General features: G+C 42.0%; 1 protein-coding gene across 1 annotated transcript in view; it reads right to left on the reverse strand.

Moving 5' to 3' along the window:
* Positions 1 to 5491: 5491 nt before the first annotated feature.
* LOC118501813 overlaps positions 5492 to 27872 on the reverse strand; it is a 164447-nt gene continuing 142066 nt past the window's right edge. The window contains exons 5-7 of the mRNA XM_036031511.1: positions 6358 to 6566; positions 6078 to 6213; positions 5492 to 5971 (exon numbers count right to left, since the gene is read on the reverse strand). Coding sequence (XP_035887404.1) covers positions 6543 to 6566 — 24 coding nt within the window. The 3' untranslated portion in view covers positions 5492 to 5971; positions 6078 to 6213; positions 6358 to 6542. The remainder of the gene's footprint in view (positions 5972 to 6077; positions 6214 to 6357; positions 6567 to 27872) is intronic.

Genomic DNA, 27872 nt, shown 5'->3' on the forward strand with positions numbered 1-27872 from the left:
ATAGCAGAGAAAAATCAATATGGGTATGGCAGGCATATCTTGTTGCCTTTAAGCAAGAGACTTTCAAAAATGTCTCAGGGATAATGCTAAAAAGATAAAGGAGAATACATAAGGATGTACCCACATTGCACTAATTTAAGCAAGAAGAATATTATAGTTCACTAGAGTAATTTCTGTCTATGAAAGGCTTTTAGTACAAAATAGTATTGAACACTGGAAAAGTATAAGGTATACCAAAAGGTAATTTAAAAACAAAGGGCATACTTTTAGAAATATTTTAATAAGTATATAGTTATATATATATATATAGTTATAGTTATATATATTTATAGTTATATTTATACATATATTTATATTCTATATACATATATAGAAGTTCTGGTACTTTGATGTATATTTTCATGTATATATATGTATGTATTGTGAGTCCATAGAAAGGAAAAGCTACCATTAATTTTAAGCCAAATAACTCATGAAAAGTTTGAGATTCTTCTTGACAGACCAAAGCAGTGACCCTCTCCTAAGGTCACCCATAACAGCCAGTGGAGTCCAGCAGTGAGCTGGAAGCTGATGCAAGAGCAGCTGACCAGCCTCCTCCTTTCACGCCCTGGATGAAGAAACTTCCGGCTGTGTTTTATTAAAACTTACTGAGAAACCAAGGCATCACGAAGTAAACACTCTCTGCCTGGGACCACAGTTTGATGGACATGGAAGCTCTCAAAGGCACTCCACATCACTAGTGTAAGACAAGGGCTTCCAACAGTTCATTGACACAGCAACTGAACCTTGACTCTTAAGGAAAAACTCAGGCTGGCAAACAGCAGCCCAGGACTGAGTCAACTTCGAAGAGACCCACTATGACCCTATATGCGGCTGGTAACCTCAGCTCTGAAAACTCTGAGCTCTAGGACTCCAGGACTCCATCCTTTTTCTTTGGAGTCTAGCAAGATTGCTGTTAACTCTAGGAAAGTGCAGACACTGAGAATTATTTTTTTAAAAAACAGAACGTGATAAAACAAATTTATAAATAATAAAGATATGAAACAAACCCATGGTATAAACACTTCTTAATCAGTTCAGTGTAGGAATATACATTTGAATTGAATTCCACTGTTATTACTGGTGTGTGCATGCATGCATCCGTCTGCATGATGCCTGCTTCTAAAGTTTGTAAGGCTTTTAAATGAGATCAGTAGACATTTTATTGAAATATTTAAAAGAATTTGTTTACTCAAATGTGTAATCAGATTTAAGTACTTCAGGTGACTTGGTCCATTTTATCAGTAGCATTTTATTAAAATGCAGAAGTAGCATTTTAATGTTTAGTGAAAAATAATAATAATTTGTCCTGGCTGGTGTGGTTCAGTGGAATGAGTACCAGCCTGTGATCAAAGGGTTGCAGGTTCAATTCCCAGTCAGGGCACATGCCTGGGTTGCAGGCCACGCTCCCAGTGAGGGGCATGCAAGAGGCAACCACACACTGATGTTTCTCTCCCTCTCTTCCTTCCCCTCTCTAAAAAATAAGTAAGCAAAATCTTTTAAAAAAATTAATTAATGAGATTTAAAATGTAGACATGAAAATGTACCAATAGTAGTAAGCGTCTTTCTCTCTCTAAAAGGTCCTTGATCATTTAAGATCCTAAGAACAACGTTATTCTGTGATTTCTTTTTTCCTCATTGGAATCTTACCCCAATCTTGCATAAAATATAGATAGCTCCACCCTTCAAGACCTTAGCAAAGAGCGAGATGAGAGAGAAGGCAGACTCTGGCACGTACTATCATTTCATTTACATCTTTGATAACATAAACATCAAAGTCCTGACAGAGAGCCCCATCAAAGAAAGGTGCTTGTGTGTCCTCCTCCCAACAACAATAAAGATACGTTTGGCGTTTGGTGCTTCTAACAAAGCTGAGGGCACATTTGCTTCCTTTCCAGGGTTGGCGTTTTCAACATTTAGCTCTGAAAGCAGGAGAGGGTCAGTCTGACATGCTTCTTAGAGCACCATAACTTGAACTTTCAAAGACGAAATCTCATTTACAAAACTGCCCTGCCAGAAAAAGCAAACCTCTTGTATAAAAATCTTGATCAATGACTTAGCTACTCCACACAATATTCAATATTCCTACCAAAATGTCCCCGCAGAACAAAGGCTGGCAGACAGAGCGTCTTAGAGCCTCTTGTAATGGAATTTGACAAGAGCTGGGCACGTTAGGCAGACTCAATCAATGTTAATTGAAGCAGAAGTTATTCAAAGGCCAATAGGAGTCCTTGAGAGGTGAGAGTGGGCTTTAGGACTGTGACTCTCTCCTTTTCCCATTACCCACTTGTATTTAATTACTTGTTCCAGCCGCTGAATTGTAATTTGATTTGCTATCAGGTGATTCTGAATGCGGTCTCATGTTTTTTGAGTCTTTCATTTTAAGGGGGAAAAAAATCTCATAACCTGTGGAGATGCCTGTTTCACAGGAAGGAAATTGTTCTCTGGCGCACGGGTCTCAGATTTTATAAGGTCTCCTTTCCAGTTCCGAACATAGCAGAGGTGCCAGTAGAGGAACAAGGTGGGAAATTGCTTCGTCCCGAAGGTTACTGCTGTTATTTTTCTCTGGGACACTATTATTCCTATCATTGGCCAGCACCAGAACATGTCATCACTTGGACTCCCCGCAGAAGCACACCCGGAGATGGGAATTTATGTGCAAATTGACCACTTACTGGGGAGATGCTCCCAGGAAACACTGGTTGAGACGTGTGGGTGTGAGACAAGGAAGGAAAGGCGGCCAATAAAAGTGGGTTAACAAACTGGTTCCCACCCAAAGCAACTGGTCTGCCACCTCCCTCAGGAACTCAGAACCAGGGTAGACTATGCCTCAGTAGGTTCACCTAGAGGGTAAGGGAGCTGGCTCATTTACATACCAACTTGGTAGAGGGCTGGTCTCAGTGGGGAGGGGAATAAAAAGCCCAGGACTTCCAGCCTGGATGCACACAGGTACCCCAGCCAGAGAAAGCCCTCAGAATATGGGCATGGTACCAAGTGCATCTGGTACATTTTCCCTGCAAATATGTAACTGCTTTAAACTCCTGGGGTCCTTCAAATAGATACACAATAACACCGTCTTCTGGATAAGCTGTGGATGGGAACTGGAAAGAGATTCTTTTCCTCTGACATGAATAATGTTTTTTTTTTCAAACAGACGTTAGGAACTAAGTTTTGATTCAGCATCATTTTGCTCAAGAATCTAAGGTTGTTTTGCCCTTAGTGCTCTCTCATATACCCCTGAGATAGCTCTTGGGTTCAACATTTGCATCCAATTAGGGCTTCCCCAAGATACGATGCACTGGGAGCTCAGAATGCTAAATAGAAGTAGACATCAGCGTAAGGAAGGCTGAATCTGCACCCATTTCAGAAGTATATTATATAAAAAATGCTAAATTTTTAATGGAAATTTAGACTTTTCATATTAATTTGCAACTAGTTGGTATACATTTGCCAAGAACTTAGATAATAATTATGGGAATCAGGCAGGAGAGGGTGATGGTTAATAGCCCCAGATGTAAGTAATTTCCAAAAGTGAGGCTCCAAGTCAGAAGCCAGAAAAGCAGACAGTGACTGAGAGGAGGCAGCTGAGCACAATGGGAAAGAGCCCAGGCATTGGAGTCTGGAAGACCCAGCGCTGGCACTATGACTCACCAACTGGAGGGGCTGGCTCAATTAACTAGCCATTTCCTGCCCATTTCCCATCCAGGTAGTGGGAGTTAAGAGTACCTACCTCATGCAGTTGTTGTGACAATTAAATGAGCCAATGCTTGTAAAGCGCTTTGCCCAGTGATCAGTATATGCTAAGTACTTAGTAACGGTTATTTTAAGGACTTTGAGGTAGCAAGTAGAAAATATTTCTAAGATGTATGGCTTAGAGTCCAGGGTTAATATCTGTGGGATTATAGTCCATCCCATGGCAGCTACAGAATGCCATAAGCCACCCAATGTGAAATGAATCATCTTAGCTCCTGTCTTTGCTTCACACCTAGTTCACCCTAAAATCTCAGGTGCAGTGGTGCAGAGTGCCGGGAGTTTTCCAACAGGCTTTCCACTAAAATGACAGGTATAGTCTGACAAAGCCTGAGCTGGGTCTGATTCTTCCCCACAGTGAATGAGACCTCTTTGTCAGAATCTAGAGAGAGCCTCACCTGTTCTTTGACAGCATGAACGCAATATTGCAAATGGGTGGGAAAATACCTCACACGTCCATGTGTGTGGTACATTTCACTTTTTGTAAAAGCAACAGTGTGATCCCTGTGAAGAAGGTAAAACACCTGTCCAAGGTCAAGGTAGGGAATGGCGGGCCCCCTTCTCCTGACTTCTCATCCCACGAGTCTTCGCCTTTTTTCCTAGCGGCGTTAAGCAAGGAGGCCTTCAGAGGCTACTCAGCGTTCTCAAACAAAGCCCAACAGTAAGGAATTCAAGTGTTCTTTTATTTTTTGTTAAAAAAAAATAACATGACCACCATTTATTGAGTGCTGCCACATTCCAGTGAGTTTACCATGTAGAAAGTACCATCCATGTGATGTCCTTTTATGGGCACTTATCGCCATGCCTATAGAAGTGTCACTATCTCCACGGTACACAGGTGGGCACTGAGGTTCACAGAGTCTGTGGCCTGTTCTAGAGCCTCAGAGAAATCAGAGGGCACTGCAGAGTTAGCGGGTGGTGGCAGATGCCAGCACCCTGGCCTGACAGGGTGCTGCCACCACCAGACATTTCTAGAGTTGACTATAATAAAAGGAGGAGAGAAGTTGACCGCACACACTGCCCCATGTGCAGACCACTGATGGCTCTAGGGACACTTGTGACGGAGCGATAAGGTGGCACCCACGTGAGATCTCTGGCAGGTCAACTCCTTGTAGGTTTGCCCTGGACTTTCCTCTAGAGTCACTGAGGAAGGACACAGCATTGCAGGAAATGGACAGAGACCTTGATGCCGAGTCAGCTGAAGGTGTTTTATTGCAAGGCGAGACACAGTTACAGAACGTGAGTCAGAAATAGCACACGGTTCCCGGAAACCCAGACAGAGAGGCATGTCTTGTTCTCTAATCCCACCCAAAGGGGCAGAGCTACAGAGACACCTGAGGCACACTGTTGACGAGGGCGGCTGGTCTCCAGTTCCTGCTTTGCCTTAGAAAAGGGCAGTTCGAAACCACCCACTTACTGTCAGTTAGCTTCTATTCAGGGTGTCTGAAGCCATTTGCGATGTGTATAATTTCTCCCCCATTCTAGCTGCAGGATCAGGCAGGGATTAAATTTTAACCTATTAGGTCTGTGTTTCTTTGTAGCATAACATATATATAAAAAATAGTGTGCAAGAGCCCCTGGTATAATATAGGTTTGATTATATTTCAAATACAAGCGATACCACATTGAGATCGCTTCAGTGGCTAAGCAAATGTGATTCAGGACATTACCTGAATTCAAACTTAAAAAAAAAAAAAAAACAAGAAAGAAAATGTATTTTTAATCTAAGGATCAGTACTACATAAATCACACCACGCAGCCCCATTTACTAGGTAACCTGGGATTGCAAAGCAGAAAATCCCCAGTGACAGAATTTGCTCATAAACAAGGCTAATGTCAGCAACAATTATACTTTCTAAAGCAATTCTTTTCTTACAATTCCCAGGGCCAAAAGAAGAAAAAGAAAAGACAAGGAGAAAAAAAAAGAAGAAAGAAAGCCAACTAATCAAAAACATCCAGAACTGTGTGGTATGCAGATGATGGCAAAGCGAAAACAGTCCAATGGGAATGGCAGCTCAGAGATCTTCGTCGGAAGGGCTGCTGCCTCGAGTTCCGCACGAGGTGCTTCTTGGTCCCAGCTGCTGTGTTTCTGTCCCGGGGAGTGGCAGCATCTTCCTCTATGTCCTTCAGCAGTTCCCCAGGACAGCAGAGAAGGTGGTGTGTCCTCTGGCCAAAACAGAGCCTGTGAAAGGACATATAGGAGAAAGCCTATCAGTCCTGGGCCCAAACCATGGGATGGCTAAACGTCCATGGAGTCAAGGGCAGAGGGAAGAGTGAAGTCTCCTCACCTCCTCCAGGCTCGTTTCCTGCAGCCTCTCCGGAACGGTGATTTTTTCTACTTTAGAGCAGCCGGTGGCTTGGCATCTTTGAAAGCTCGTAGTGAGCTCTTTGGAGTACCCCATCACTTTGTAGCCCATGACATCTCTGTTGAAAAGAACAAAACATAAATAACCCATGCATCACTGGTCTGTGGAATCTTGAGGAGAAAGAGACACAACAGAGCAAGAGGCACACAGGAAGGAGGGGAGAGAGGACGAGAGAGAATAAAAGTCAGAAAGGATACTCTACCTGCTACCTTTCCCTGGAACTCCCCCAGGCGCTTGTATCCTCCACGGAAGGCTTGAGGTGATTTCTAAGACCGCCCAGAGGTCTCAAAGGTCTGGAAGGTCAGGAAGCATCATTCCATTGCCATGCGGGCCCCTGAACTCAAAACAGCTCCTTGACAACCTCAGCCAGCCTCGCCCCAACTCTCCTCAGTGGATCTTGTCACCGAAATACTACATAACAGAGAGCAAAACGCAGTTGAAAATTAGCAGGAGGTCCTCCTTCTTCCTTTGCCCTGGGGTGGTGGGCAGGGGGTGGGCGGGGGCTGGGGCAGCAGGAATATCAACAACCACCTGGTCTTGTCTTCAGTGATTTCAATCTTCAACTTCAAACTCTCGACTTCTCACCAAGTGACAAGTCTCTAAGAAGATTCCTCCAGGCCTGTCTGTGGTCCATGCCCTCTGGGTCAATCTAGCATGGCTTGTTGGCGCTAAAGCATTATTCAGATGCTGGAGAGAGTGTCTATCCCAGACAGGCCTGGGGCAGAAGAGCTGCAGAAATGGAGCATGCCAGACACCTGGCTCCATGTGTGACCCTCCTTTCCCCAAACTCATGAGAAACCCAGGGCTGTCCCTTTGTCCATCACAGATGGGCCTGTCTCCTCCAGAACACAGGGTGGGTAACACACCAGGGAGGACCACAGGCTGAGAATCAGAAGAACTCGGAGTGCTACCGAGTGAGGCACAGAGAGCAAGGCATTCAAGAGAACTTATCCCAACAAAGCCAGTTACCAGTGGCATAACAAAGGGCAGGGGCTGGTGGGAATGGTCGGTCCTGGGCACGCATAAGTAAGAGAGCAGATTGTCAAGAATTTAAAAGGAATAAGAAAACTAAGAGTAAGTTTAAGTCTGCTTTTGACTGAGACCATATACTGGTAATTCTAAGCAATGCTGGTGGCAAAGCACTCCTTCCCACCCAGGCAGATGCCCCTTCTTGGTCCATCACGGCAAACTCCTCATGGTATCTTCACCCTGCCAGAGTCTTTGCCTGTGCTCCTTCCCCTACCGGGAATCTTCCTCCCTGCATCCCACCTGCCCACAGCTTACCCACGTTCGAACTCCATTTCAAATGTTACTGCTCCACAGGAGACTGTCATGACCCTCTCAGTTAGGAGTCATCCCTTTGTCCTCTTTACTTCTAGGGCAATGTATCTATACTTTTTTATTCTGCCTTATACTATTAGTTCAACATGAAAAAGTGGTATCTTCCCTGTCCTTAGACATCAAGATGCCACACATGGGATCTGTAATAGGGCCAGGGTTAGAAGGCCAGCTCTCACCCTGCACCAGCTCTGTGTTGCTGAGCTAGTTTTAATAACCTCTTTAGCATTTTTTCACATCCATAACATAAGGAGTATATCACCTGTCTCATGGGGCTTTTGCATTGAAATGAATAATGCATGCAAAATATCTAACCTGAAGTAGTACACAGTCTACTTTTATTTTCTACTCTCCTCTTAAGAGAAAGTGATAATATAAATAGGGCAGGGGTGAGGTCCCCACCCCGCATTCCACTCAGTGCTCCTAGGTACCTCACAGAATGAGCATGAGAGGAGACACCAATCTGTTTTCTCAACAGACTGCTACTCTTAGTACGTAATTCCCATGTTTACATCTGATTTTTCCCGAATGCCCTGACTTTAGAGCTTAATCACCACCTTACCCCCAGCTAAATAAGAGTCCTTTATATTATTCTCCCCTGAACCAAATTCTTATGCATGGGCTATTATTATGATTATTTCTATAACTGAGTAGCAATGCTAATCCCAGCCAGCTCTTGGATACATGCTTGTTCTTGCCAGCCCACTCTAATACGCATGCTCTCTCTTCCCCTCTCTCTCCTTCTCCTCTGGTGTGGAGGCGCATGTGTATGGTCTCTTTCTGAGTTGTTTTTTTGTTTTGTTTTATTTTTTGTTTGTTTTATTTTGGAGAGAGATGAACATCAGTTTGTTGTTCCACTTATTTATGTGCTTATTGGTTGATTCCTGCATGTGCCCTGACCAGAGATCGACCCACAGCATTGGTACATTGGGATGATGCTCTGACCCACTGAACTACCCAGTCAGGACCTCTGAGCTGGTTTTTAATTTAATTGTCTCTCTTCCAAACTTGCTCTATTTAGTGGTATTGGTGCTGGGACTCTACAAGTTATACCTGTCCTGGGCCAGTGGCTTTCCTTTTAGGTCTGCTGGGGTGGGGGGCTTCCAACTTGAGATCAGAGGCAGGAAGACTTGCTTCCTACTCTTCAGTGAGAACTCTTCACCCTGGGAGCAGCAACTGGTTCCAGTAAGAGCAACTGATTCCATGGTGCAGTTTCTCCATATGCCCAGCATCGGTGTCTTGATGCCCCCTTCAGAGACTCCAGCACAGCCAGCCAGCCAGTGCTCCCTCCTCAAAGGTCTGGGATCCCCTTCTTCAAGTATTTACATTTTCATTATCCTGATGTCTTCCCTTTGTTCCCCCAGCCCTAAAAGTATAGCGACTTCCTGCCATTTACTGTCTCTGTGAACCTCAGCATCCCTTTGCATCTCCTGGACTGTCCAATAACCTGAATAACAAGTAATGGTGTTCAGGCCCTACCACCCCCAAATATAACCCCTTGGCATTTTGACTATTTGAAGGTGGAGGAGTTTGAGAAAACAGCTGAGGCTGGAGGTTCACTCTGACCTCCTCCCCCGTCATCCTTCTCCCCTGAAACAGGTCATAAGAGCCTCATGTGAAAAATGCCCTTTTTATACCCTCAGAAAAGGAGCAGCCTTCTTTCCAAAGACAATGGGACACCAAGAAGAACCTTAACAGACCTTCTAAGTTTACCCAGGTCACTATACTTACCCCGACCCCTTAGCCTCTCCCATTCCTCAAGGCAAGCCACTCTTCATCATGCCCACATAAAAATACACAGGTCTAGCTGTTTCTTCAGACCTTCATTTCCTTATTATGAAGACTCCGTGACACAGAAAACATATATTAACTAACTCTATGCTTTTCTCCTGTGAATCTGTTTTTTTGTCAGTTTAATTTTCAGACCCAGCCTGAAATGGTTCAGAAACACTTTTTCTTCCGCTACCAAGTCTCCATGGTAATTCCTTCCGTTAAAGGAACCGACGTAGCTTCTGTGTCCTGACAGGCGCCAACTTAATCCACCCTTCCCCTCCACGGACAAACTGTGTTACTGGGTGCATAAGAATGCATCAGCATGCCCTACATCTTTCCCCAGATAAAAGCTATCAATAAATTATCAACATATTCTGACATTTCTATTATGGATCTTTTCTGCTCAGCCTCTAAATACTGGATAGAAAAAAGAAATAGAGCACATCAAACCATGTAATGTGGTATGGTAGAGAGTAATTAGCCCCTGAGGTTCAGCCTCTAGGAGCTCCTTCTTGGGCACATCGGCCAGGGCAGCTAAAATCAAATAAGACACATGGACTTTCCATTAACAAAGACCAACATATGAGTGTCTTTTCTGGGAGTGTTTACTAAAGCCTAGGGTGCAAGGCCTTCTGAAGCAATATGTCAGACAGATCTGGGAATTAATTTTGAGATGCGTGTACTTAGCTGTTCCCCAGAATGTCCCCATAGGCTTGAGCTCCACTGTCGACAGTCGTCCACAGCTGACTTAGTGACACATGCTTTGTTAGATGCCTACTTCCCCCGTCTTCCTTTCCCTCTCCTCTTACTGGTGTTTCCAATACCTCAAATAAGCTGCTTGCTCTCAGATCCTTGTCTCAGGGTCATTCCTTGTGAACAAAAACTTAGACACTAGGAAACCACCCTTTCCCGGCTCCAGTCACTTGAGTCTTTTCAGAAAAAAACTTTAATATTATATATTCCCAGGCCACATTAATTGGATTTATGGACAACAAATGATATAGGAGTTCTGTCTAGAAAGTATCCAACCATGTAATATGAAAAAATGGAGACATTTATTGAAAAAGATACAAGATACAAGAAACCTTGTACACAGGACAATGGCACCTTAGTCCCCTTCAAAGTAGGTACCTGGGGACCTCACACAGTTCTCCCAACCACCATCAGCTGTCCCATCATATTTTCCTGAATCTCACTGACAGTCTGAAATCTCTTCCCTTTCAAAGGTGATTTTAGTTTTGGGAAAAGCCAGAAGTTGCACCGTGCCAAATCTGGACTACAGAGGGTTTGAGTCACCTGGGTGATTCGATGTTTCACAAAAAAAAACTCTGCACAAGATGTGATACATGAGCGAGCACATTGTCATGATGAAACTGCCAGTTACCAGTTGCCCATAGCTACAGCCTTCTGAATCATCTGAATAGTTTCCACAGAGAAATATTCCAGTTTAATACAAAATTTGATGCAGATTCATTGCTCTACTTGCTCAGTCATTTTGGAATGATGGCCACATAGCATACATGCTCACTCAACAGCATCTACCACCCTCACTGATTAGTGTAGTGAAATCGTCATTATTCACATGTGCTCATTTCAGGCCACTCTCCTTGGCTGCCAGTTTACATTCATGTTGTGCAAACTTTTCTCATTATATTAACAATGGCTGGACTTTTTCCAGACAGACCTCGTATGTCCAGCTGACATTTGAGTGTTCATGTGTTTTGCTTTGTGCTGGTTCTGTCATCCTGTAAGCTGATAAGATGTTCAAAGGCCAGGAGTACATGTCTTCCTTCTTCTCTAATTTTCCATGATGCCTGGCATGATGCTTTGTAGAGTGAATACTCAATCAGAGCTGACAGACAAGAGGCCATAAAGTTCAGGTCCATCTGTCCCATGGGTTTGTCAAGGTTGAGAAAGCTCCTAAGACAAGGAAATTGTGATGCTATTTTCAACCCTTTGCAGGATGGGCCTGGAAGCCCAGAATGGAAGCTGGCACTGTGACAGGGCACCAAATCAGGACACCAGAGTCACATGGCATGTGCTAATAAGCCCTCCAGGCCAACAGAATGGGAGATGCTGCATCATCAGATACATTCTCTTAGCCTATTTCAGAGTAACGGTCCAGTCAGAGGCAAACTGAGCTGGATGAGCTAGATGGGTCAGTGTCAGGTCCATCCCAGAGACACCTTTCCAGAAAATTCTGGGCCTTTGCTGAAAACCAGTAGCCCTCTGATTAATTAAGCACTTCAAAGTACATCACAGAATTGGGTGCTAATAGGTGAGGGACCAAAACAGGTAAAGAGGAGGAGGCCTTACCTTGACCCATCTGATATCTTCCAACCTTTAAGGGCTATTGGCAAAGGCAGACAGTGGTGAATATCAGTATCTCTAACTATAACTCGCCCACTTTTGCATTCAGCTCTCACGCTTCTCCTGGACCCAAGAACCTTAATGCCCTTTTCACTTGCCTAGCCCTTCCTAAGGAGAATAAAGCCTGGCTTTTCAGACATTCTGTCTACTATTATTCTAGACCTGGAATTGTTATTGACTACTCCCCCAGGATACAAAGATCCCAAAGGACCTTCTGAATCAAAGAAAGGTAAACTGACACTCCACATTATTTTAGAGCTGAGTATCACTGCATTAGTTTCTAAGCCTTTTCAATGGACAATCCAGATAAGGTATGGATTAAACAGATCACTTCACATCCCCAACTCGGCTGCTAAGAGTTCACTGTAATATTCTTTCAGCCCTTCCTGGGTGACTCGAGGGCCTCCAGAGCCAACAGCCACTGGAAATCTCATGCACCAACACCTCACAGGGACTCTGCTACATTCTTGGTGTGCAGGGTGTAGTAGGATGCACACCTGCACACCAGTTACAGGATTCTAAGAAAACATTTCTAAGGCTTTATCTGAGAAAATCGCACCAAAATAGGGCTTTATGTAAATCATTCTGCTTGAGGAAACTTAAATTCTATAGCAGCTTTCTAAAAATAATTGTAATGTGAATGGAAAGTCCAGCCCTTTACAAAGCCCAGACTGGTTTGTTGTTTTATTCCCCCTGTCACATGGGAACTTGAAGAAGCCACAACAATGACAAGTAGGCAGAGCAATGGGTAACTCATCCAGAAATGAACTGCAAACAGAATAATAAACAGCTGTCACATAGCCAGAAAGAAGCCAGAATTAAGGACGGTGTGGAAGGGGAAGGACAATGAAGATTAGAGACCTTTAAGCACCAACTACAAAGGCACATACAGTGTGCTCTCATGGTCTTCTTCTACCTTCTGCCCCCAGCCACATAGAAATGCTTCATCTGCCAGCCAGATAAATTTTGTCTGAAAACAAATGACTGGTGTATTACCTAAATACAGTGAAAACAGTCCCAACAATGGACAGCCAGAACAATGGAGTCTGAGAGTGAAGTTCTAGATAATCCAGGCAATTCAAAAGTATTTTGCACGTTATTTTGGGAGAAATTCACTGCAAAATTTTTCACATATGAGAAATACAATGCCAGCGGAATGTTTAATTGGCATCACCTTCAAAGCTGCAGGCCAACTGAAAGAGAACCATGGCAAAAGTGAAAGAGGAAACACTCCATTGGGGTTATTTGCTCTCTGGGTTCTTTGCATGCATGTGCCATGAAAATGACACCACATGTCACCAACACAGGAGGAAGACTTCAGAACGTTCTTAAGAGTCATGTTAAAAATTGTAGGAGAGCATTCTGCGTGGCATGGGCCCAGCTCCCACTCAGAGATGTACAGGACCCATGCCCACGGATAGGTTCTCCCATGGGGATTCAGGCCTGCAATGTACCTAGGCTGCTTTGAGACTTGCTTTTGCTAAAACTCCCTCACCCTGAATTGAGGCAGCAAACATTTACTGCAAAGTAACTTCCTAAAATCCATGCAAACCTTCCCAAGATGAGTGTAACCAGTTCAGCCACTTTTCCCTTTTCATTTGCAAATATCCTTCTTCTGTGATGTGATTAGCAGCATCATCTCCTTTATTTTCTGTAAAAGGTAACCACCTAAAGCCAACTTGTGCATAGTAAATGAGGACCATTATGTAATGTGCTCAGAAAAAAAAAAGAAATAAAGGCCTGTCATAGCAGAGGCCGAGGCTCTTGTTCCCCTTGAGAGAAAAAGCCATGTTGTTCCTTTTCCTCCACCGGATTTGGTAGTCCGTGTGAATTTGTCTCGTATCTCATCCACAATGTGGCGGACCCCACGAGCCGGGGTCCACATCAAAAGATACTCTGTACTATTCCAAATTCTGCTCAAGTGTGCATAGAACATATCATTGACAATTTAACCTGAAGAAAGTTATAACATGAAACATGGCTCCTTGATGGTCTTCTCAATGTCTAAAGTAGCTAGATATTAAAGGGTGGCTTATTTGAAGTCAATTCTAACTTTGCCTAGTCTTCACTCCTAAGGCAGTTTAACATCTCCTCACCTTAATTTTACAACAATTCTTTTCTTTCTCCCCAATGTTGCTTTCATCCTTGACTGTTTCTGTGTGTTGTAAACCAGGAATGGACAAGGGGTCATTTATTGTGGAGAGTGTTTTCACAATCTCTCAACAAAGACTACAAGCTCCTCTTTGAACATTTTTACACACATGCTTGACTTTAGCAACTGGAGCATAAACTCTGTGGAATTGGAAGCTGTTACTTTGCATGTTCCTTCTGTAAGTCTCATAGTGCCTAGGAGAGAGCTGGAGATGGAGTTCAGGCGACTATGATTTCTAATAAAATATCTGATGCTCACTGCAATAGAAGACAGTGTGCAGTGCCATCAAACTTCCATTAGACCTCCCCCAGGCTTTTGAGGATGGGATCCAGAGAAGTGTCCCTGATGAAGATGATGCCAATGAGTCTCCTCTGAGAGGATTTCCAGTATTTTCTCTTGTACTCTTCCCCCAGTGTTACCTGTAGCCCACTGGCTGAAGGTGGTGGTTAAGAATAAGATATTATGGATTTCAATCCTGCAAAGATTCTGCCAGATTATCACAATGGGGAAGGTGGCCTTAGGGATCCTTTGTGGTTGGTGCCAGGACTAGCACAGAGCAGCTCTAAGAGTTATCAGTCTTCTCAACTTGATCCTTTTTCTTTTGGCCCTTTGCAGATTGCTGCTCATGTGGAATGGAGAAGGGGTGGTGAATCTGTCTTTCTTCAGGAATTCTGAGAGTGGGGCTTCTTGACTTGCCTGGGAGAGGACCCAGAAAATAATAGCGAATTCTGCTCATTAGTGAGAGGTATAGATGATATGTAATGTGGAATTGTCTAGCTTATATAACTGAACAATTCTAGGTTTCGATCATCTCATCTGTAAAATGGAAATACAGATGACCACTGAACAGCAGGGTTTTGAACTGCATGGGTCCACTTAACACAGATTTTTTCCAATAAATACGTACAGTACTATAAATGTATTTTTTCTTTCTTATTATTTTCTTAATAACATTTTCTTTTTTTCTAGCTTACTTTATTGTAATAATACAGTATATAACACATATAACATACAAAATACATGTGAATCAACTATTTAGGTTATCCATAAGGTTTCTAGTAGGCTATTAGTGGTTACGTTTTGGGGAAGTCAAAGTTACATGCACATTTTGAACTGCACTGAGGCCTGGCATCCTAAAACCCTGGCAACTGCACTGAGGCTTGGCAGTTCAACAGTCAACTGTACTAAACATCTTGATTCCACTGAGTATCTCATATTCAGACACGATGCTTATACAATTGCTCCAAAGTCCCCTTAGCTGAAGCCCAAGGAAGGTTATTAAGGATAGCTCCCAACATGGGTTCAAGTAAGATTTTGCCTCCAAGTCTATACCAGTAAATTTCCAATCTATCAATGGTTCCAAAGCTGTGACCCAGAGGAACCAAGTTCCCAGGCAGGAAATGAATATAAACAGAGTTCACATTTGTCTGTGTGTGGTCTACCCAGATGCAAACAGATTACTCAACCAGGGCAAACACATGAGGTGCCAGCTACAAACCCAAATGGTGACAGGACCAATTATGACTCGGCTCGCCTTCCTGATTTTGAAATGTCACTACACTGGAGAAATGCTCTGTCTGTGAAAACCCTGTGAAATAGAAACCACGCCACTAGGACTTCCCTTCCCATTGATTGCAGACTAACCAACTGGCCAAGCCACACAGCACACCTTTAAATTCCTTGATGTTGGGGAAGGGGAAATTTTTAATTGAATCCAGAAGTCACAGACGCATTTGAACACAAGTCCCCAGAGGTATCAAATGAAGACAAATGAAGAGGGCTGGGCGGGCACCATGTAAAACCTGAGAGCCCAGGACTGTTCCAGTGGTCACTGCCATAGAGAGAGCAGTCCAGGGACAGCAGGTCTTTTCATTTTCCAAGAGAAGCCAGAAATCTAGATGATTTCTGGGAAGGTTCTTAACATTAAAATGTTGGCAACTACAAAACTTTGAAGTCACCATGCACATAAATAAGACATCACCATGGGCCACATTTGGCTTATAACTTGTGAAATCCCTATGTTTCTTCTGGGGATAAACATTATAGATATGGAAAAGGTCCAGTTCCAATGGTTTCAGTGTAAATAGGGTATAGTGGAAGGCTATCAGCCTTGGAGCCAGGAAACCTATATATTGTCCTGGATGTGCAATGTTCTTACAGGAAGAAGGTAGCCAAATCACTCTGCTTTCTGGAGTCCATTTCCTTCTGTGTAAATGGGGTTAGATTACAAGGCTCTTATGAGAATTATATTAAAATGAACTAAATACATGAAAAGCACTCAGTGCATGCCTGCATATCACACCATGATATGCTTTATGTCTCTATTCCCTCAGCCGAGAATTTGAGATGACAATTTTACCTCAGAGGAGCTGTCCTTTGAGTGAACTAAGTGAATTAATATGAGCAAGGGGCATAGCAGAGTGCCTGGCAGAGAGTAAGTGCTTGGTAAGTGTCTGTTGTTATCATTATTTGTAACCATGAGACACATTTCTAAATCCCAATTTCTACCAACATGGACACAGAGATCCAGAGAAAAAGACCATGTAATCAAGTCTCTGCCAGGAGTTAGCAAAGCCAGAATCAATAAACAGATTTCCTGACTCCTGACCAGCAATTTTTTCCATGAAGTTCTAGTTTCTCTTCAACTCTCGGCTCATACATTGCTCTTTCTCCATATTAACTTCACCAGTATATTCGATATCAGCCAATAGGCTGCTGTTATTTTTGTTGTTGCTCCTAATGACTGATGAAGTTGATATGGCTGTCTTTATTGAATAATGGAAAAGAGGCAAAGGGAAAAATACGAACAGACTCTCTATTATATGAAATCCAAAGGATGGTGTATACTTTTCAATGAAAGCCAAAGAATCAACTAATTTTCTTTTTAAGAAATCTTATTTGTTAAACGACCTTCATTCTAATTCATTATGTAAAATTAGAATTATGTTCCCTTTTCTTCTGACTGTCCTGAAACCAACAACCTCATGATCATAAACAGAGTGTGTTTGACACCTGCAGGAAAAGAATGTTATCCTATTTAAAAGGGAAGCAAAATTTTCTCAAGCCACTGTCTGAGTAAACACGGCTGATGTACATCAACACTGTCAAGGTAAAACACTCAAGAATCCAACATTATCTCCTATGAAAGCAAACTGCATAAAATGTTTGGAATTCCAGGCAAGAGATATTATTGTAAAGAATCAACAAAGCTGATCGTTCTCAAAACATAAAGTTCCCTTTAAATGTAATCCTGAAAAGAGAGCCTGATCTGTTAAAATTGGTTCCTCACCTGCTTTTGTGTGTGTGTGTGTGTGTGTGCTCGCACACTCCATTTCCTTTGTTCTCATCTATTCTTCACATCTTGTCTCCTGTTACAACCTATTACATAAAATCTTCCCTTCTCTCTCAAGTTCACATTCAGACTCATGACCATCATGTTGAGATCTGTCTATTCAGAAAGTCTATGCTAAGCACACACAGTGTCTCCATTTAACCAGGCACTTGGGAGACCTATAGAGAGTCTTGGTCCTTCTCTCAGAGCTGCCTTCCTCTGCTGCTTCTCTCACATTCCCCAAGTTTCTCATTTGTTTAAAGACTTAATGAATAATAACTGGGGTCAGGCACTGACCCAACCCATTACAATTCAACAGATGGTAATCTTGGGTGGCCATTTTTATTCTATTTAATTTTATTTTATTTTAAAGATTTTATTTATTTATTGTTAGAGAGGGGGAGGGAGGGACAAAGAGAGGGGGAGGGAGGGAGAAAGAGGGGGAGAGAAACATCAATGCGTGGTTGCCTTTCCCACACACCCCTGCTGGGGATCTGGCCAACAACCAGGACATATGTCCTAGACTGGGAATCGAAACAGCGACCCCTTGATTTGCAGGCCAGCACTCAATCCACTGAGCCACACCAGCCATGGCAATTTTTATCTAGGTAGGTCCTTAGCTTTAAAACTGCACAAGTAATAATAATTACACATTTTAAATTCCTCAAGTCTTGCCTCAAATTATCTTCTCTATTTACTTATTCTAACAGATAGAATTGATCTGTCCTTGGTAATATGCTCTGCCTCACCATAATTTGTTTTTAGTGGTATTAAATATGTATGCATTTACTTCCTTACTCTGGAGCTTACATTGGAAGCTCCTTGAGAGAAGGGACCAAGTATCGTTGGCATTTGGAAACATTTCCCCTAGCGAACACCTAGTAAAATGGCCTATGCTTAGTAGGTGTTCTCATAACAATTTGTTGAAGTGAATTATGGCCCGAATTCATATCTGGTCATCGTTTTAAAACACGTCAACCTTTTAAGATTCTGCTGAGTACTCTCATAGGGGAAAGTGGAAATGAACTCGTTGCTATGCTTGACAAGGGAGATCTGACCAAATTGGACCTGCCTTGCCCTCCTTGCTTGGTACACAAGTGGAACAGGAAGCTGGTTAGAAATCACATCCATCTAGGCTGGCAGATCTATCAGGATCCTGTTGAAGATATTAACATATGAGCTGGTTAGAGTAGGATTTATGCATTTCCATCGTAGGTAATGGAGACAAAAAGGAATCTGTCAAATCGCAGGGCCTATTTGTCTGCCCAAGGAGAGTATTCAATTAAAATGATTATTTATATATGTTCTGTAGAGTTTGAAAGACTTCATTCTTCATATCCCCTTGGAAATCTGGCAAAAGACAAAGACTACATCCATTTTCGCAGGTGAAGCAGAGAAGAACTCAGTGAAGAATCCGGGCTCATGGAGACTGAAGTTCTGTCTCATGAGCTCAGACAGTAGAGTGTTTAGGCCACAGATTTCAAGATAGACATTGTTGGCTGAGTTTATATGCTCCTTAAGAGATTGTTAGAGTCAATGACAATGAAGTTTGCTGTCCTTTTGTGGGCATGATTTTACAAAATGAGGCTACTTCTTCCTAAATCCAATGTACAGTTCAGACAGTCATTTGCAAGTTGAGCTGTCGTGACTTGACAATGGTGTCAAGGGCTAAAACAGACTCTAAATAGCGCAATCATTCTGCTTTGGTGAAGTTTTTTTCCATAAAATATACCTGTTTATTGAAATAATCATCTTTCTTTATATTTAGTCAAATAACACTCAGAGCAAGAGCAAAAGAAATTCAAACACCTACGTACAAGTAGGTACCATGTTTACAAATCTTACACTCTTACCAGTCATCACTTAATCTAAGCACAATCATAAGCATCAATTTGACTGGGCCTCATGCTATCCTAACTTTCTTGGATATGTGTTTGCACATGTGTGCATGTGTGTGCTTCGGGTGCAGTTCTTTGCTCAAAACCACTTATCCAGCACTATGAGTGCCTACACCCCATGTGGCCTCCCTTCACATTTAAGCCCTCACTTTCTCTCACATTGCAGCTGACAGGAGGAGGCATCACTCCTGTCTGGTAGACTACTCAGCACAGAATCTACCCTCTGTCCCTTTCCAAGTTTCCTAGTTCCTTTTCTCTTGCACATCTTTTGCAAAAGGGATAAAATAGACACCTTACAGATACGGCAAATTTTGTGAACCCTCTTATAGATGATTTCTAATTTGCAAAAGAGTTTTTCAATGTTATTCAGGAGCCACTCTGTGTATTACTCTAAGGTTTATTCCACAACCCTCCGTAGCTGCTGCCCTGATTAGCTCACCAGCTCATAGCTCACTAGCACACAGCTCACAGACACGGCACTATTTTAAAAGGGCTTGGGATTACTTAAATACCAATCTATTTCAGACCTTCCCTTTAGAAACATGTGATTAGAATATTTTCTTTACATGCATGCACCACACACACAAACACACACAGCACTGAAGTGCCCAAAGGAATTGCACTGTTAGACACTTTGACATTTGTGTATTCCTAGGAGCTTATAATAAAATAGGCAATACTGACTCAGACAGACATGTGGGCAGTCAGCAAACACTACCTACATCATTAAGCTGTGAAAGGACAGTGAAATGTCTGTCCCATATACTACAGCCCAAGGGCTTTCGAGGTGAGGAACAAAGGGAGGCTATAAAACTGAGGAAAACAGTCCAATATCTAGTGACACCATGTCCAGGAGACTAACGATGCTGGGAAACCAGAGGTTCTTTGCTCATCAGACCAAAACAAATAGAACCATGACAACGTGGCTTGAGAAATTAAAAATGAGAACGGCTGAAATGAGGCAAAAGGAAATTCTGATAATGCCATCATAAAGATTCAAATGAATATAACCGGAATTGGGTTTATTTATTTATTTATTTCTAGAGAAAGGGGAAGGGAGGGAGAAAGATAGGGAGGAAGTGAGAAACATCAATATGTGGTTGCCTCTCAAGCACCCCCAACTGAGGACCCCGCCCTGCAACCCAAACATGTGTCCCCAACTGGGAATCAAACCGGTGACCCTTTGGTTTGCAGGCCAGCACTCAGTCCACTGAGCCACACCATCCAGAGCAGGAATCAATTTTTAAATGACAAGACGAACCTGGGAGGTGCATAGAAGGCTCTCTGATGAGTTTCCATTTTCAAAGGGAGAGTGAGTACAAAAAAATTGTGCAGTGTGAAGGAGGCAGAGGGAGTGTCAGAAAGGCTGAAGCAAAGAAAGAACCACAGATGTTTTTAGGAAAATATAAAGAAACCTAAGTGCCTTTTTCTTCCAGGTGTCCTTTTAAGCTCAAGGCAAAAAGAGAAACAAAAGTAGAGTGAGTTCAGCTAACTGTCTAGCTCACGTTCATACCACGGAAGGACCCCAACAAATCTGCTGTCACTTTCTCTGTCATCGTGGGTTTCAAATGAAAAGGGGAGAGTGTGGCAAAGAGAAAATTTACTTCTTTATTTATTTGCTAGCTGATTAATTATTTATTAAGGAACTCCCAAGTGCCAGGAAGTAGCCTCTGGAACCTTTGGAGAGTAAGAGAAACATGGTATCTGCCTGCACAGAGCTTGCGGTCTAGTGAAGTTAAAACTCAAAGAAAACCCAACTGCTCCCTTAGTGCAATCACAGATCCTCCAAGGTCAGCAACGGAGCTATCTATCACTCCTCTGCCAACCTTGGAGTGTTGAAGATCATTTTATTAATGGAGCTGTCAGATTTCTTTATAGCATCTAAGAGATGATGAGGAAATAGTAATGGAGCATTTGACTGAGTTTGAGACTTCAGAACCCAATAAATCAGATCTTAAAATACAGAAAGACATTATGGGGTAAACATAAACCACTTAGTGAATTGAGTTCTTTAAAAATTTTGATAAGGATGTCAAAAACTACAGAAGTATTAAATGTTTTTTAACAAGTCTAAGGATACAGATAGAATACCAAAAATGTTGTGGGATCACAGGCATGTCATAATCAAGGTTCTTGTGCACCTCTCGTAACACAGTGGTGAGGCGGAGCATGCCTTTACAATTGTGAACACCTTTTTCCAACTCTGTGTATTAGTAGTTTGAACTTGGTCGTGGTAGGAATATTTACAGCATGGAAACTGACAAATGCTACAAGAGAGAAACTCCCTATCTTCCTTTCCTTTCTTTCCTTCCCTACCTTCTTTCCCTCCCTTCTTTCCTTTCCCTCGTTCTTCCTCTCCTTCTTTCTTGAGAGCCCATGGTTAGATGTTTACCAGCACAACAATGTCCCAATGTAAATATGCTGTGCCTTCCATAGGACAGTGCTTCTCATGGGGTTTCACTGGGTGTATATATTTTTAATTTTCAGGTATACCACCAGGTTATTTTTGTTTAATATATAAATCTATACTGTGGCCAGAAGCATATAAAAGTATATATATCACAGAGTCCGTCACACTTGTATAGTGAATGTTATGGCTGCTTGTAACTGTACCCAATCCAAAGTGTACAAAATTATATTACAATAATTTTTTTAAAGATTTTATTTATTTACTTTTTAGAGAGGGGAAGGGAGGAAGAAAGAGAGGGAGAGAAACATCAGTGTGTGGTTGCCTTTCGCAGTCCCCCTACCGGGGGCCTGGTCCACAACCCAGGCATGTGCCCTAGACTAGGAATCAAACTGGTGATCCTTTGGTTTGCAGACTGGCACCTAGCCACTGAGCCACACCAGCCAGGGGTCCAGTGATGTTTTAATTTGTGTTACCCACATTACAAATGAAGTGAGGGATATTTTTGTTATTGGCAATTTGCATTCTTTATTCTGTAAATGACCTGTTCATATACTTTGTCTATTTTTATTTAGTTATTTAATTTTTATATCTTTGGATTTGATCATATCTGTTACATGAACTCTGTTCTGTCATGTGTTACAAATATTTTTTCCTAGTCTATTTTTGAGCTTTAGACTTTACATTTGTCATCTTTTGTCAAACACGTTTTGTTGACAAATGTGTCTCTTCTTCCTTTGTAACCCCTGCTTTTCCCACTTTACTTGAGCTGTTCTCTCTAACCCAAGTGCAATGCTCTGAATGGTTGGATCCTTCCCAAATTCACATGCTGAGATCCCCACTCCCACTGTGATGGTATTAGGAGGAGGTAGCAGGAGGAGGTAGCAGGAAGAGCCTTCGGGGGTCATGGGGGCGGAGTCCTCAGGAGTAGGGTTAATGCCCTTACTAAAGAGAGCTCCCTTGCTCCTTCTGCCATTTGGGGGTCCAAAGAGAAGCCCGCCAGCTGGGAGAGGGCTTTCACTCAACCATGCTGGCACCCTAATCTTGGACTTCCATCCTCCAGAACTGTGAGAAATAAATATCCCTTGTTTATAAGCCACCCAGTCTGCACTATTTTGTTATACAAGCCCGAACAGTCTAAGGCACCAAGGCTGCAGGAAAGTCACAGGGACAGGTAGGTAAGAACACGGGCTCTGTACTCAAACTGCTTCAGCTGGAATTCCCACCGTGCCACTCCGAATGCCAGTTGGCTCTCAGTTTCTGTTTCCCATTTATAAGTTGGGTAAAAAAAAAAAACATAGTAGTGCATGTATAGAGCATTTTTGATGAGTAAATATCAAACTATATATTGTGAAATTCACTGTTCATCACTTTTCTCCTCTGTCTTGAAAGTCTGTTCCGGCTCAATTTTCACTGGGTTATGTTAGTTCATCAAATATTTTCACAGATACAGTGTAAGATGAGATTACAGTCTGAGGCTTTGCATGATGAACGCTTCTGTCCTTTCTCTGATTCAGGAGTGATGTATCAGATGAGATTCCTGGACACTCTCCTCTTCTCCCGACAACCCACTGTCTTCTAGCTTCAGGAGCTATGGGCTAGTGCTGGTCTGTTTTTATTCCCACTAAAAGATACATTCTATCTGTCTGGAAGCTTAGAAGAATTTCTTGTCTATCCAGAACTGACCAGAAGACAGAAATTATACATATACCCACCATGTGTCCTCCAGTATACACCAGGAGGTACCCAAATAAATCCATAATTTATTTATAATAAATTGTATATTTATTCTTACTTCTTTAAGCTTCAGTCACTTTCAAAGTACTCTCCATCTGATTCAATACACCTATCGAGATGTTTTTTCCATTGCTCAAAACATTTTTGAGTTCCTCGATTTTCATGCCTTTTAGTGCTTCTGCTGTTTTTTGTCTTGCCTCTTCCACATCAGCAAAACATTTCTCTTTGAGGACTTTTTTCATTCAGGAAGCATAAAAAGTCTCTCAGGGAGAGATGGGATCAATATGGAGGGTGGGAGACAGGGGTCATGCCGTTTTGGGTCAAAACTGCTGAACGCTCAGTGCAATGTGGGCAGGTGCACTCGTAAATCAGCCATCAAGAAGTGGGCAAATGCGTTGTTGAGTCTTCAAAAAAATTCACCAAAGCCGAAAGCACCCTCTTACAATAATGCCAGCTGCTACACTGATACATATGGGTTCCTAGAACACTCACCTAGTGGGGGAAGCATGTGGGGGAGGCCCACCTTCCAGAAGATAATCCTGGTTTTGGGGGGTCTCCCCTCATGTACAGGCCCATGCGTATGTATATGTGTGTGTGTATTATGTAATATTATATATATGTTATATGTATAATACATATATACTTACACCATTATGTATCTATAACTACGGCATACACATCTCCATGTATATTCATATGTATATTTACATATACACGTGCAAATATGTGTAGATATATGTATGCATATGTACATATATATACACGGTATACGATTGCCCATGTACATCACATACCTTTCTTTCTTTATGAAAACAACCTGGAACTTAATTATAGTTTTCAAATAGAACTTTCATGTGTTTATCTTAAGAAACTTCTCTTTTCTTTTTTTAAAAATTAATATTTCTTCTCCATCTGTTCCTTTTTTCTCCTTATTTTTTTATTTGCAAGGTGTCTTGAACTGTCTTCTTGCTATCTTACATTTTTATTGAATATTTTCTCTTTTTTGGCATTTTTATTCTGTGCTATAAGATAATTATTACACTTGATCTTCTAGGAATCTAATTTGGTCTTCAGAAGAGACTATTTCCTTCCCAATTGTCTGCTGAATTTTTAAATTTGCAAAGCAATTTTTTTCTTAACTCTACAATTTGGGAATTCTAATTGGGTCTCCTCAAAAAGCCATCTTGCTTTTGAGGTAAAATTTGCATCTGTCAATTCCACTACTTCTGTATCAACAGAAAAACCTTTTTAAATGCTTTGCCTGTTCACACACTTTAGTTTTGTCTCTTTTCAGACACATAGTGGAACTGTACTTCCTGCCCATATAAAGGTAAGAGGGACTCACTTTTGCCGTCAAACTGTGAGAAAACTGTTGTGTGTTTCAGAACCAGCGCATACTTCTAAATATTGCTATCTCTCTGTCCTTGCAACAACCATTGTCCCTCCCAATGGCTGTTCATTGCCCTGAGTCTTGTCAGAAGAAGGATGGTACCATGAAAAAGAGGCCTCCAACCAATAATCACTGAGCAAGTAAGTGGGATGAGAAAATTAATCTTACTTTCAGCCACTTAGTTTGGGAGGTCATTTGTTATTGCAGCAAAGTCTAGTCTATCCTGACTAATACAGTCTGCTTAGTCTTCCTCTCTCAGGCAAACTTGATTTTCTAGTCACTTTGAGATTTCCTTCAGTAACCTGTAGAGATCAAACGATTCAACTTTCTCACGCAGTGGGGAACTATAAATGAATAGAAAGGGTATTTTTATACTAATAAGCCCGCTATGACTGGAGTTGGTTCCTCTCCTCAGATATGAGAATGAGTCCTTACTAATCTCAAGTTTCTGAAAACACAAGAGGCATTTCCTTTATACATGCCAACACTTGGAGGCATTCAGGTGACTCACACAGCACCATACTAAGTTACACAGAGTCAGCAAGACTGGGGACCCTCAGAAGAGCAAAAACATTAGAAGAAACATAGAAAGATGAGGGCTTCTCACAAAATCTCAAAACCCACCATCTTGACCAAACCTAATATTTACAAGATACAGTGAAGCGGGCCACCATCACCGGAGCCTGTCCCTTTACATCTCTCCAATGACTTTGAGAAGGAAGCTGCACACCTGCTCTCCTAGAGGTTTCTGGGGAATACAGAGACACAGACTCACCCTCCAGGGGCCTCTAGCCTCCCTGATGTGGTTGCTGTGATGCTCCAGAAAAGGAGTTAAGAGGAACAGGTGGACAAAAGGAGTAATTGGTCAGATACCTTCACAGAGTCCCCCTGAAGATTTAAGGAAAACAAGAGAGATGTCAGCTGTCCAGAGAGAAATAAATGCCCTGGCTTTCAAAAGGGATGAAGATAAGCAGTGAGGAAAGAAAACAGACTCCAGAAACTGGTGAGATTGATATCCAGCCTTAATTAAATTCTAATGTGCATATCACATAAATTGTGGCTGCTTCAAAAGAAGACATGATTACCCAGAATTAATATTTGTTTACCTAGATAGGGTTTTCCAAACCTGGTTGCTGCAGAGAAATACCATGAACATGAAATAACAAGCTCAGCAAAAGATTTTGCCATTTCAAGATAGCCTCCTAAAGAACATGGAAAAATGACTAGGCATGAGATGGCTTAACAGCTAGTTGGAAAAAAAATATTCCAAAAGAGTGTTGATTAATGACTTCAGGTCAATGTGGAAGAAATCTGGGTAAGTTGCAGAAAGTTTTTATCCTTTCAATGACATATATCAATGTCAGGTACAAGAGCAGGAATCAGGCTTAACAGAAGCTCATATAAATAAGACTGGGGACTTTTGTTAGCCACAAGGTCAAAATAATGCATGAATGATATGCTTGCTAAAACAGCATAGAAAAATATGAGGTTGTATTCTACAGACGTACAGAGGCTAGGAGGCGTGTAAGGTGAGAAGGGGTTAGAATAATTGACTTGGTCTTGGCAAGCTCATTCTATGCCTGTGTGCTAATGAGAAAGTGGAGGTCCTTCCTCAGTGTAGACAGAGGCCTGAGCCAGGACATGTGGCTTGCTGGGTGGCACATAGGCTAGAATTCAGCTTCCCCATGCCACCTTTGTCGGCTCCATTGTGCAACGCACAATCGGTATAACTGTATGGCAGCCCTGGTAATAACCTGCTACATCCTGCGTTTTGCTCAGAACTGGGTATTCCTTTTTTTTTTTTTAAGTGAAGGAGAGCCCTGTCCTTTTTTTTTTTTTTTAAGATTTTATTTATTTATTTATTAGAGAGGGAAGGGAGGGAGAAAGAGAGAGAGAAACATCAATGTGTGGTTGCTGGGGGTCATGGCCTGCAACCCAGGCATGGGAATTGAACCTGTGACACTTTGGTTCGCAGCCCATGCTCAATCCACTGAGCTATGCCAGCCAGGGCTGGGTATTCCTTTTTAAGAGATACTTTCAAAGGGGAATTCTTTCAAAGATGAATAGAATAGCAATTAGTTTGGAACTAAATCATATGAGAAAGGATTTAAAAACCTGGTACAGCCGAAGCTTGATAAGAGAGAACTCAGGAGACCATAATAGGAGACTTCAACTATTTGAAAGAAAGGGGATTGGATTTATTCTGGATAGATCCAGAAAGTCAACTGAGGATGAGTGAGTGGACTCACAATGCCCTGTAGACGGTGAGTGTTCGCGCAGTATGTCAAATCAAGTCACAGTTATAACAACACAAATTTTTCACTTAAATTAAAGGGATATTTTTTCATGAATATGGGAATTCAAAAAAGGGATAGCCTTGCCCTGGCTGGTATAACTCAATGGATTGAGCACAGGCCTGTAAACCAAAGGGTCATCAGTTCAATTCCCAATCAGGGCACATATCTGGGCTACGGGCCAGGTCCCCAATACGGGACACATGAGAGGCAGCCACACAGTGGTGTTTCTCTATTTCTCTTTCTCCTTCCCTTCCCCTCTATCTAAAAATAAATAAATAAAATATTTTTTAAAAAAGGATGTCCTCTTTTGAAAATAAATTTCTCATAAGTGGAGAGTTCTACCAGTGAAGAATTTTATAGAAGAGCCTCTGTTAAGCAAAGGTTGAACTAGCAAAACTCTTCCAAGATTTCACAAAGTTGCATAGCACACAGTGTTTGCCTCTGCACACATGAGGGTTGTAGGAGACACAAATATAAATGGCTATTTTCTTCCTTGAAGTATTTCACAGTCTAGTAAGGAAGACAGATCTGTATACACCATGATGCTAAGCTGTAAACAATTATTCCCCGAATGCAACCACTGAACAGAATGAACATGTACAACAGAAACCACGTATCTTATTTTTATTCTCACCTGCAAGAATTGGAGCCTGCACCATCCAATAATTTGCCTGGCGTTTTTATTCTCTTGTCTTTCAGTATTTAGTCCCAGTAGGAATACTAAGAACATATTTATTTACAGCTTCTCACTAAAGTTTATGTTATTTTTAGGGATCAGAAAACAGATGCCCTATGCACAACATGCGTTTATGTTGTAATGTCATTTATTTTTTTTAAAGATTTTATTTATTTATTTTTTAGAGAGGGAAGGGAAGGAGAAAGAGAGAGAGAAGCATCAATGTGCGGTTGCTGGGGATCATGGCCTGCAACCCAGGCATGTCCCCTGACTGGGAATCGAACCTGTGACACTTTGGTTCGCAGCCCGAGCTCAATCCACTGAGCTACGCCAGCCAGGTCGCAATCT

This window comes from Phyllostomus discolor, chromosome 7 (assembly GCF_004126475.2).
Source record: "Phyllostomus discolor isolate MPI-MPIP mPhyDis1 chromosome 7, mPhyDis1.pri.v3, whole genome shotgun sequence".
Classification (NCBI taxonomy): Eukaryota; Metazoa; Chordata; class Mammalia; order Chiroptera; family Phyllostomidae; genus Phyllostomus; species Phyllostomus discolor.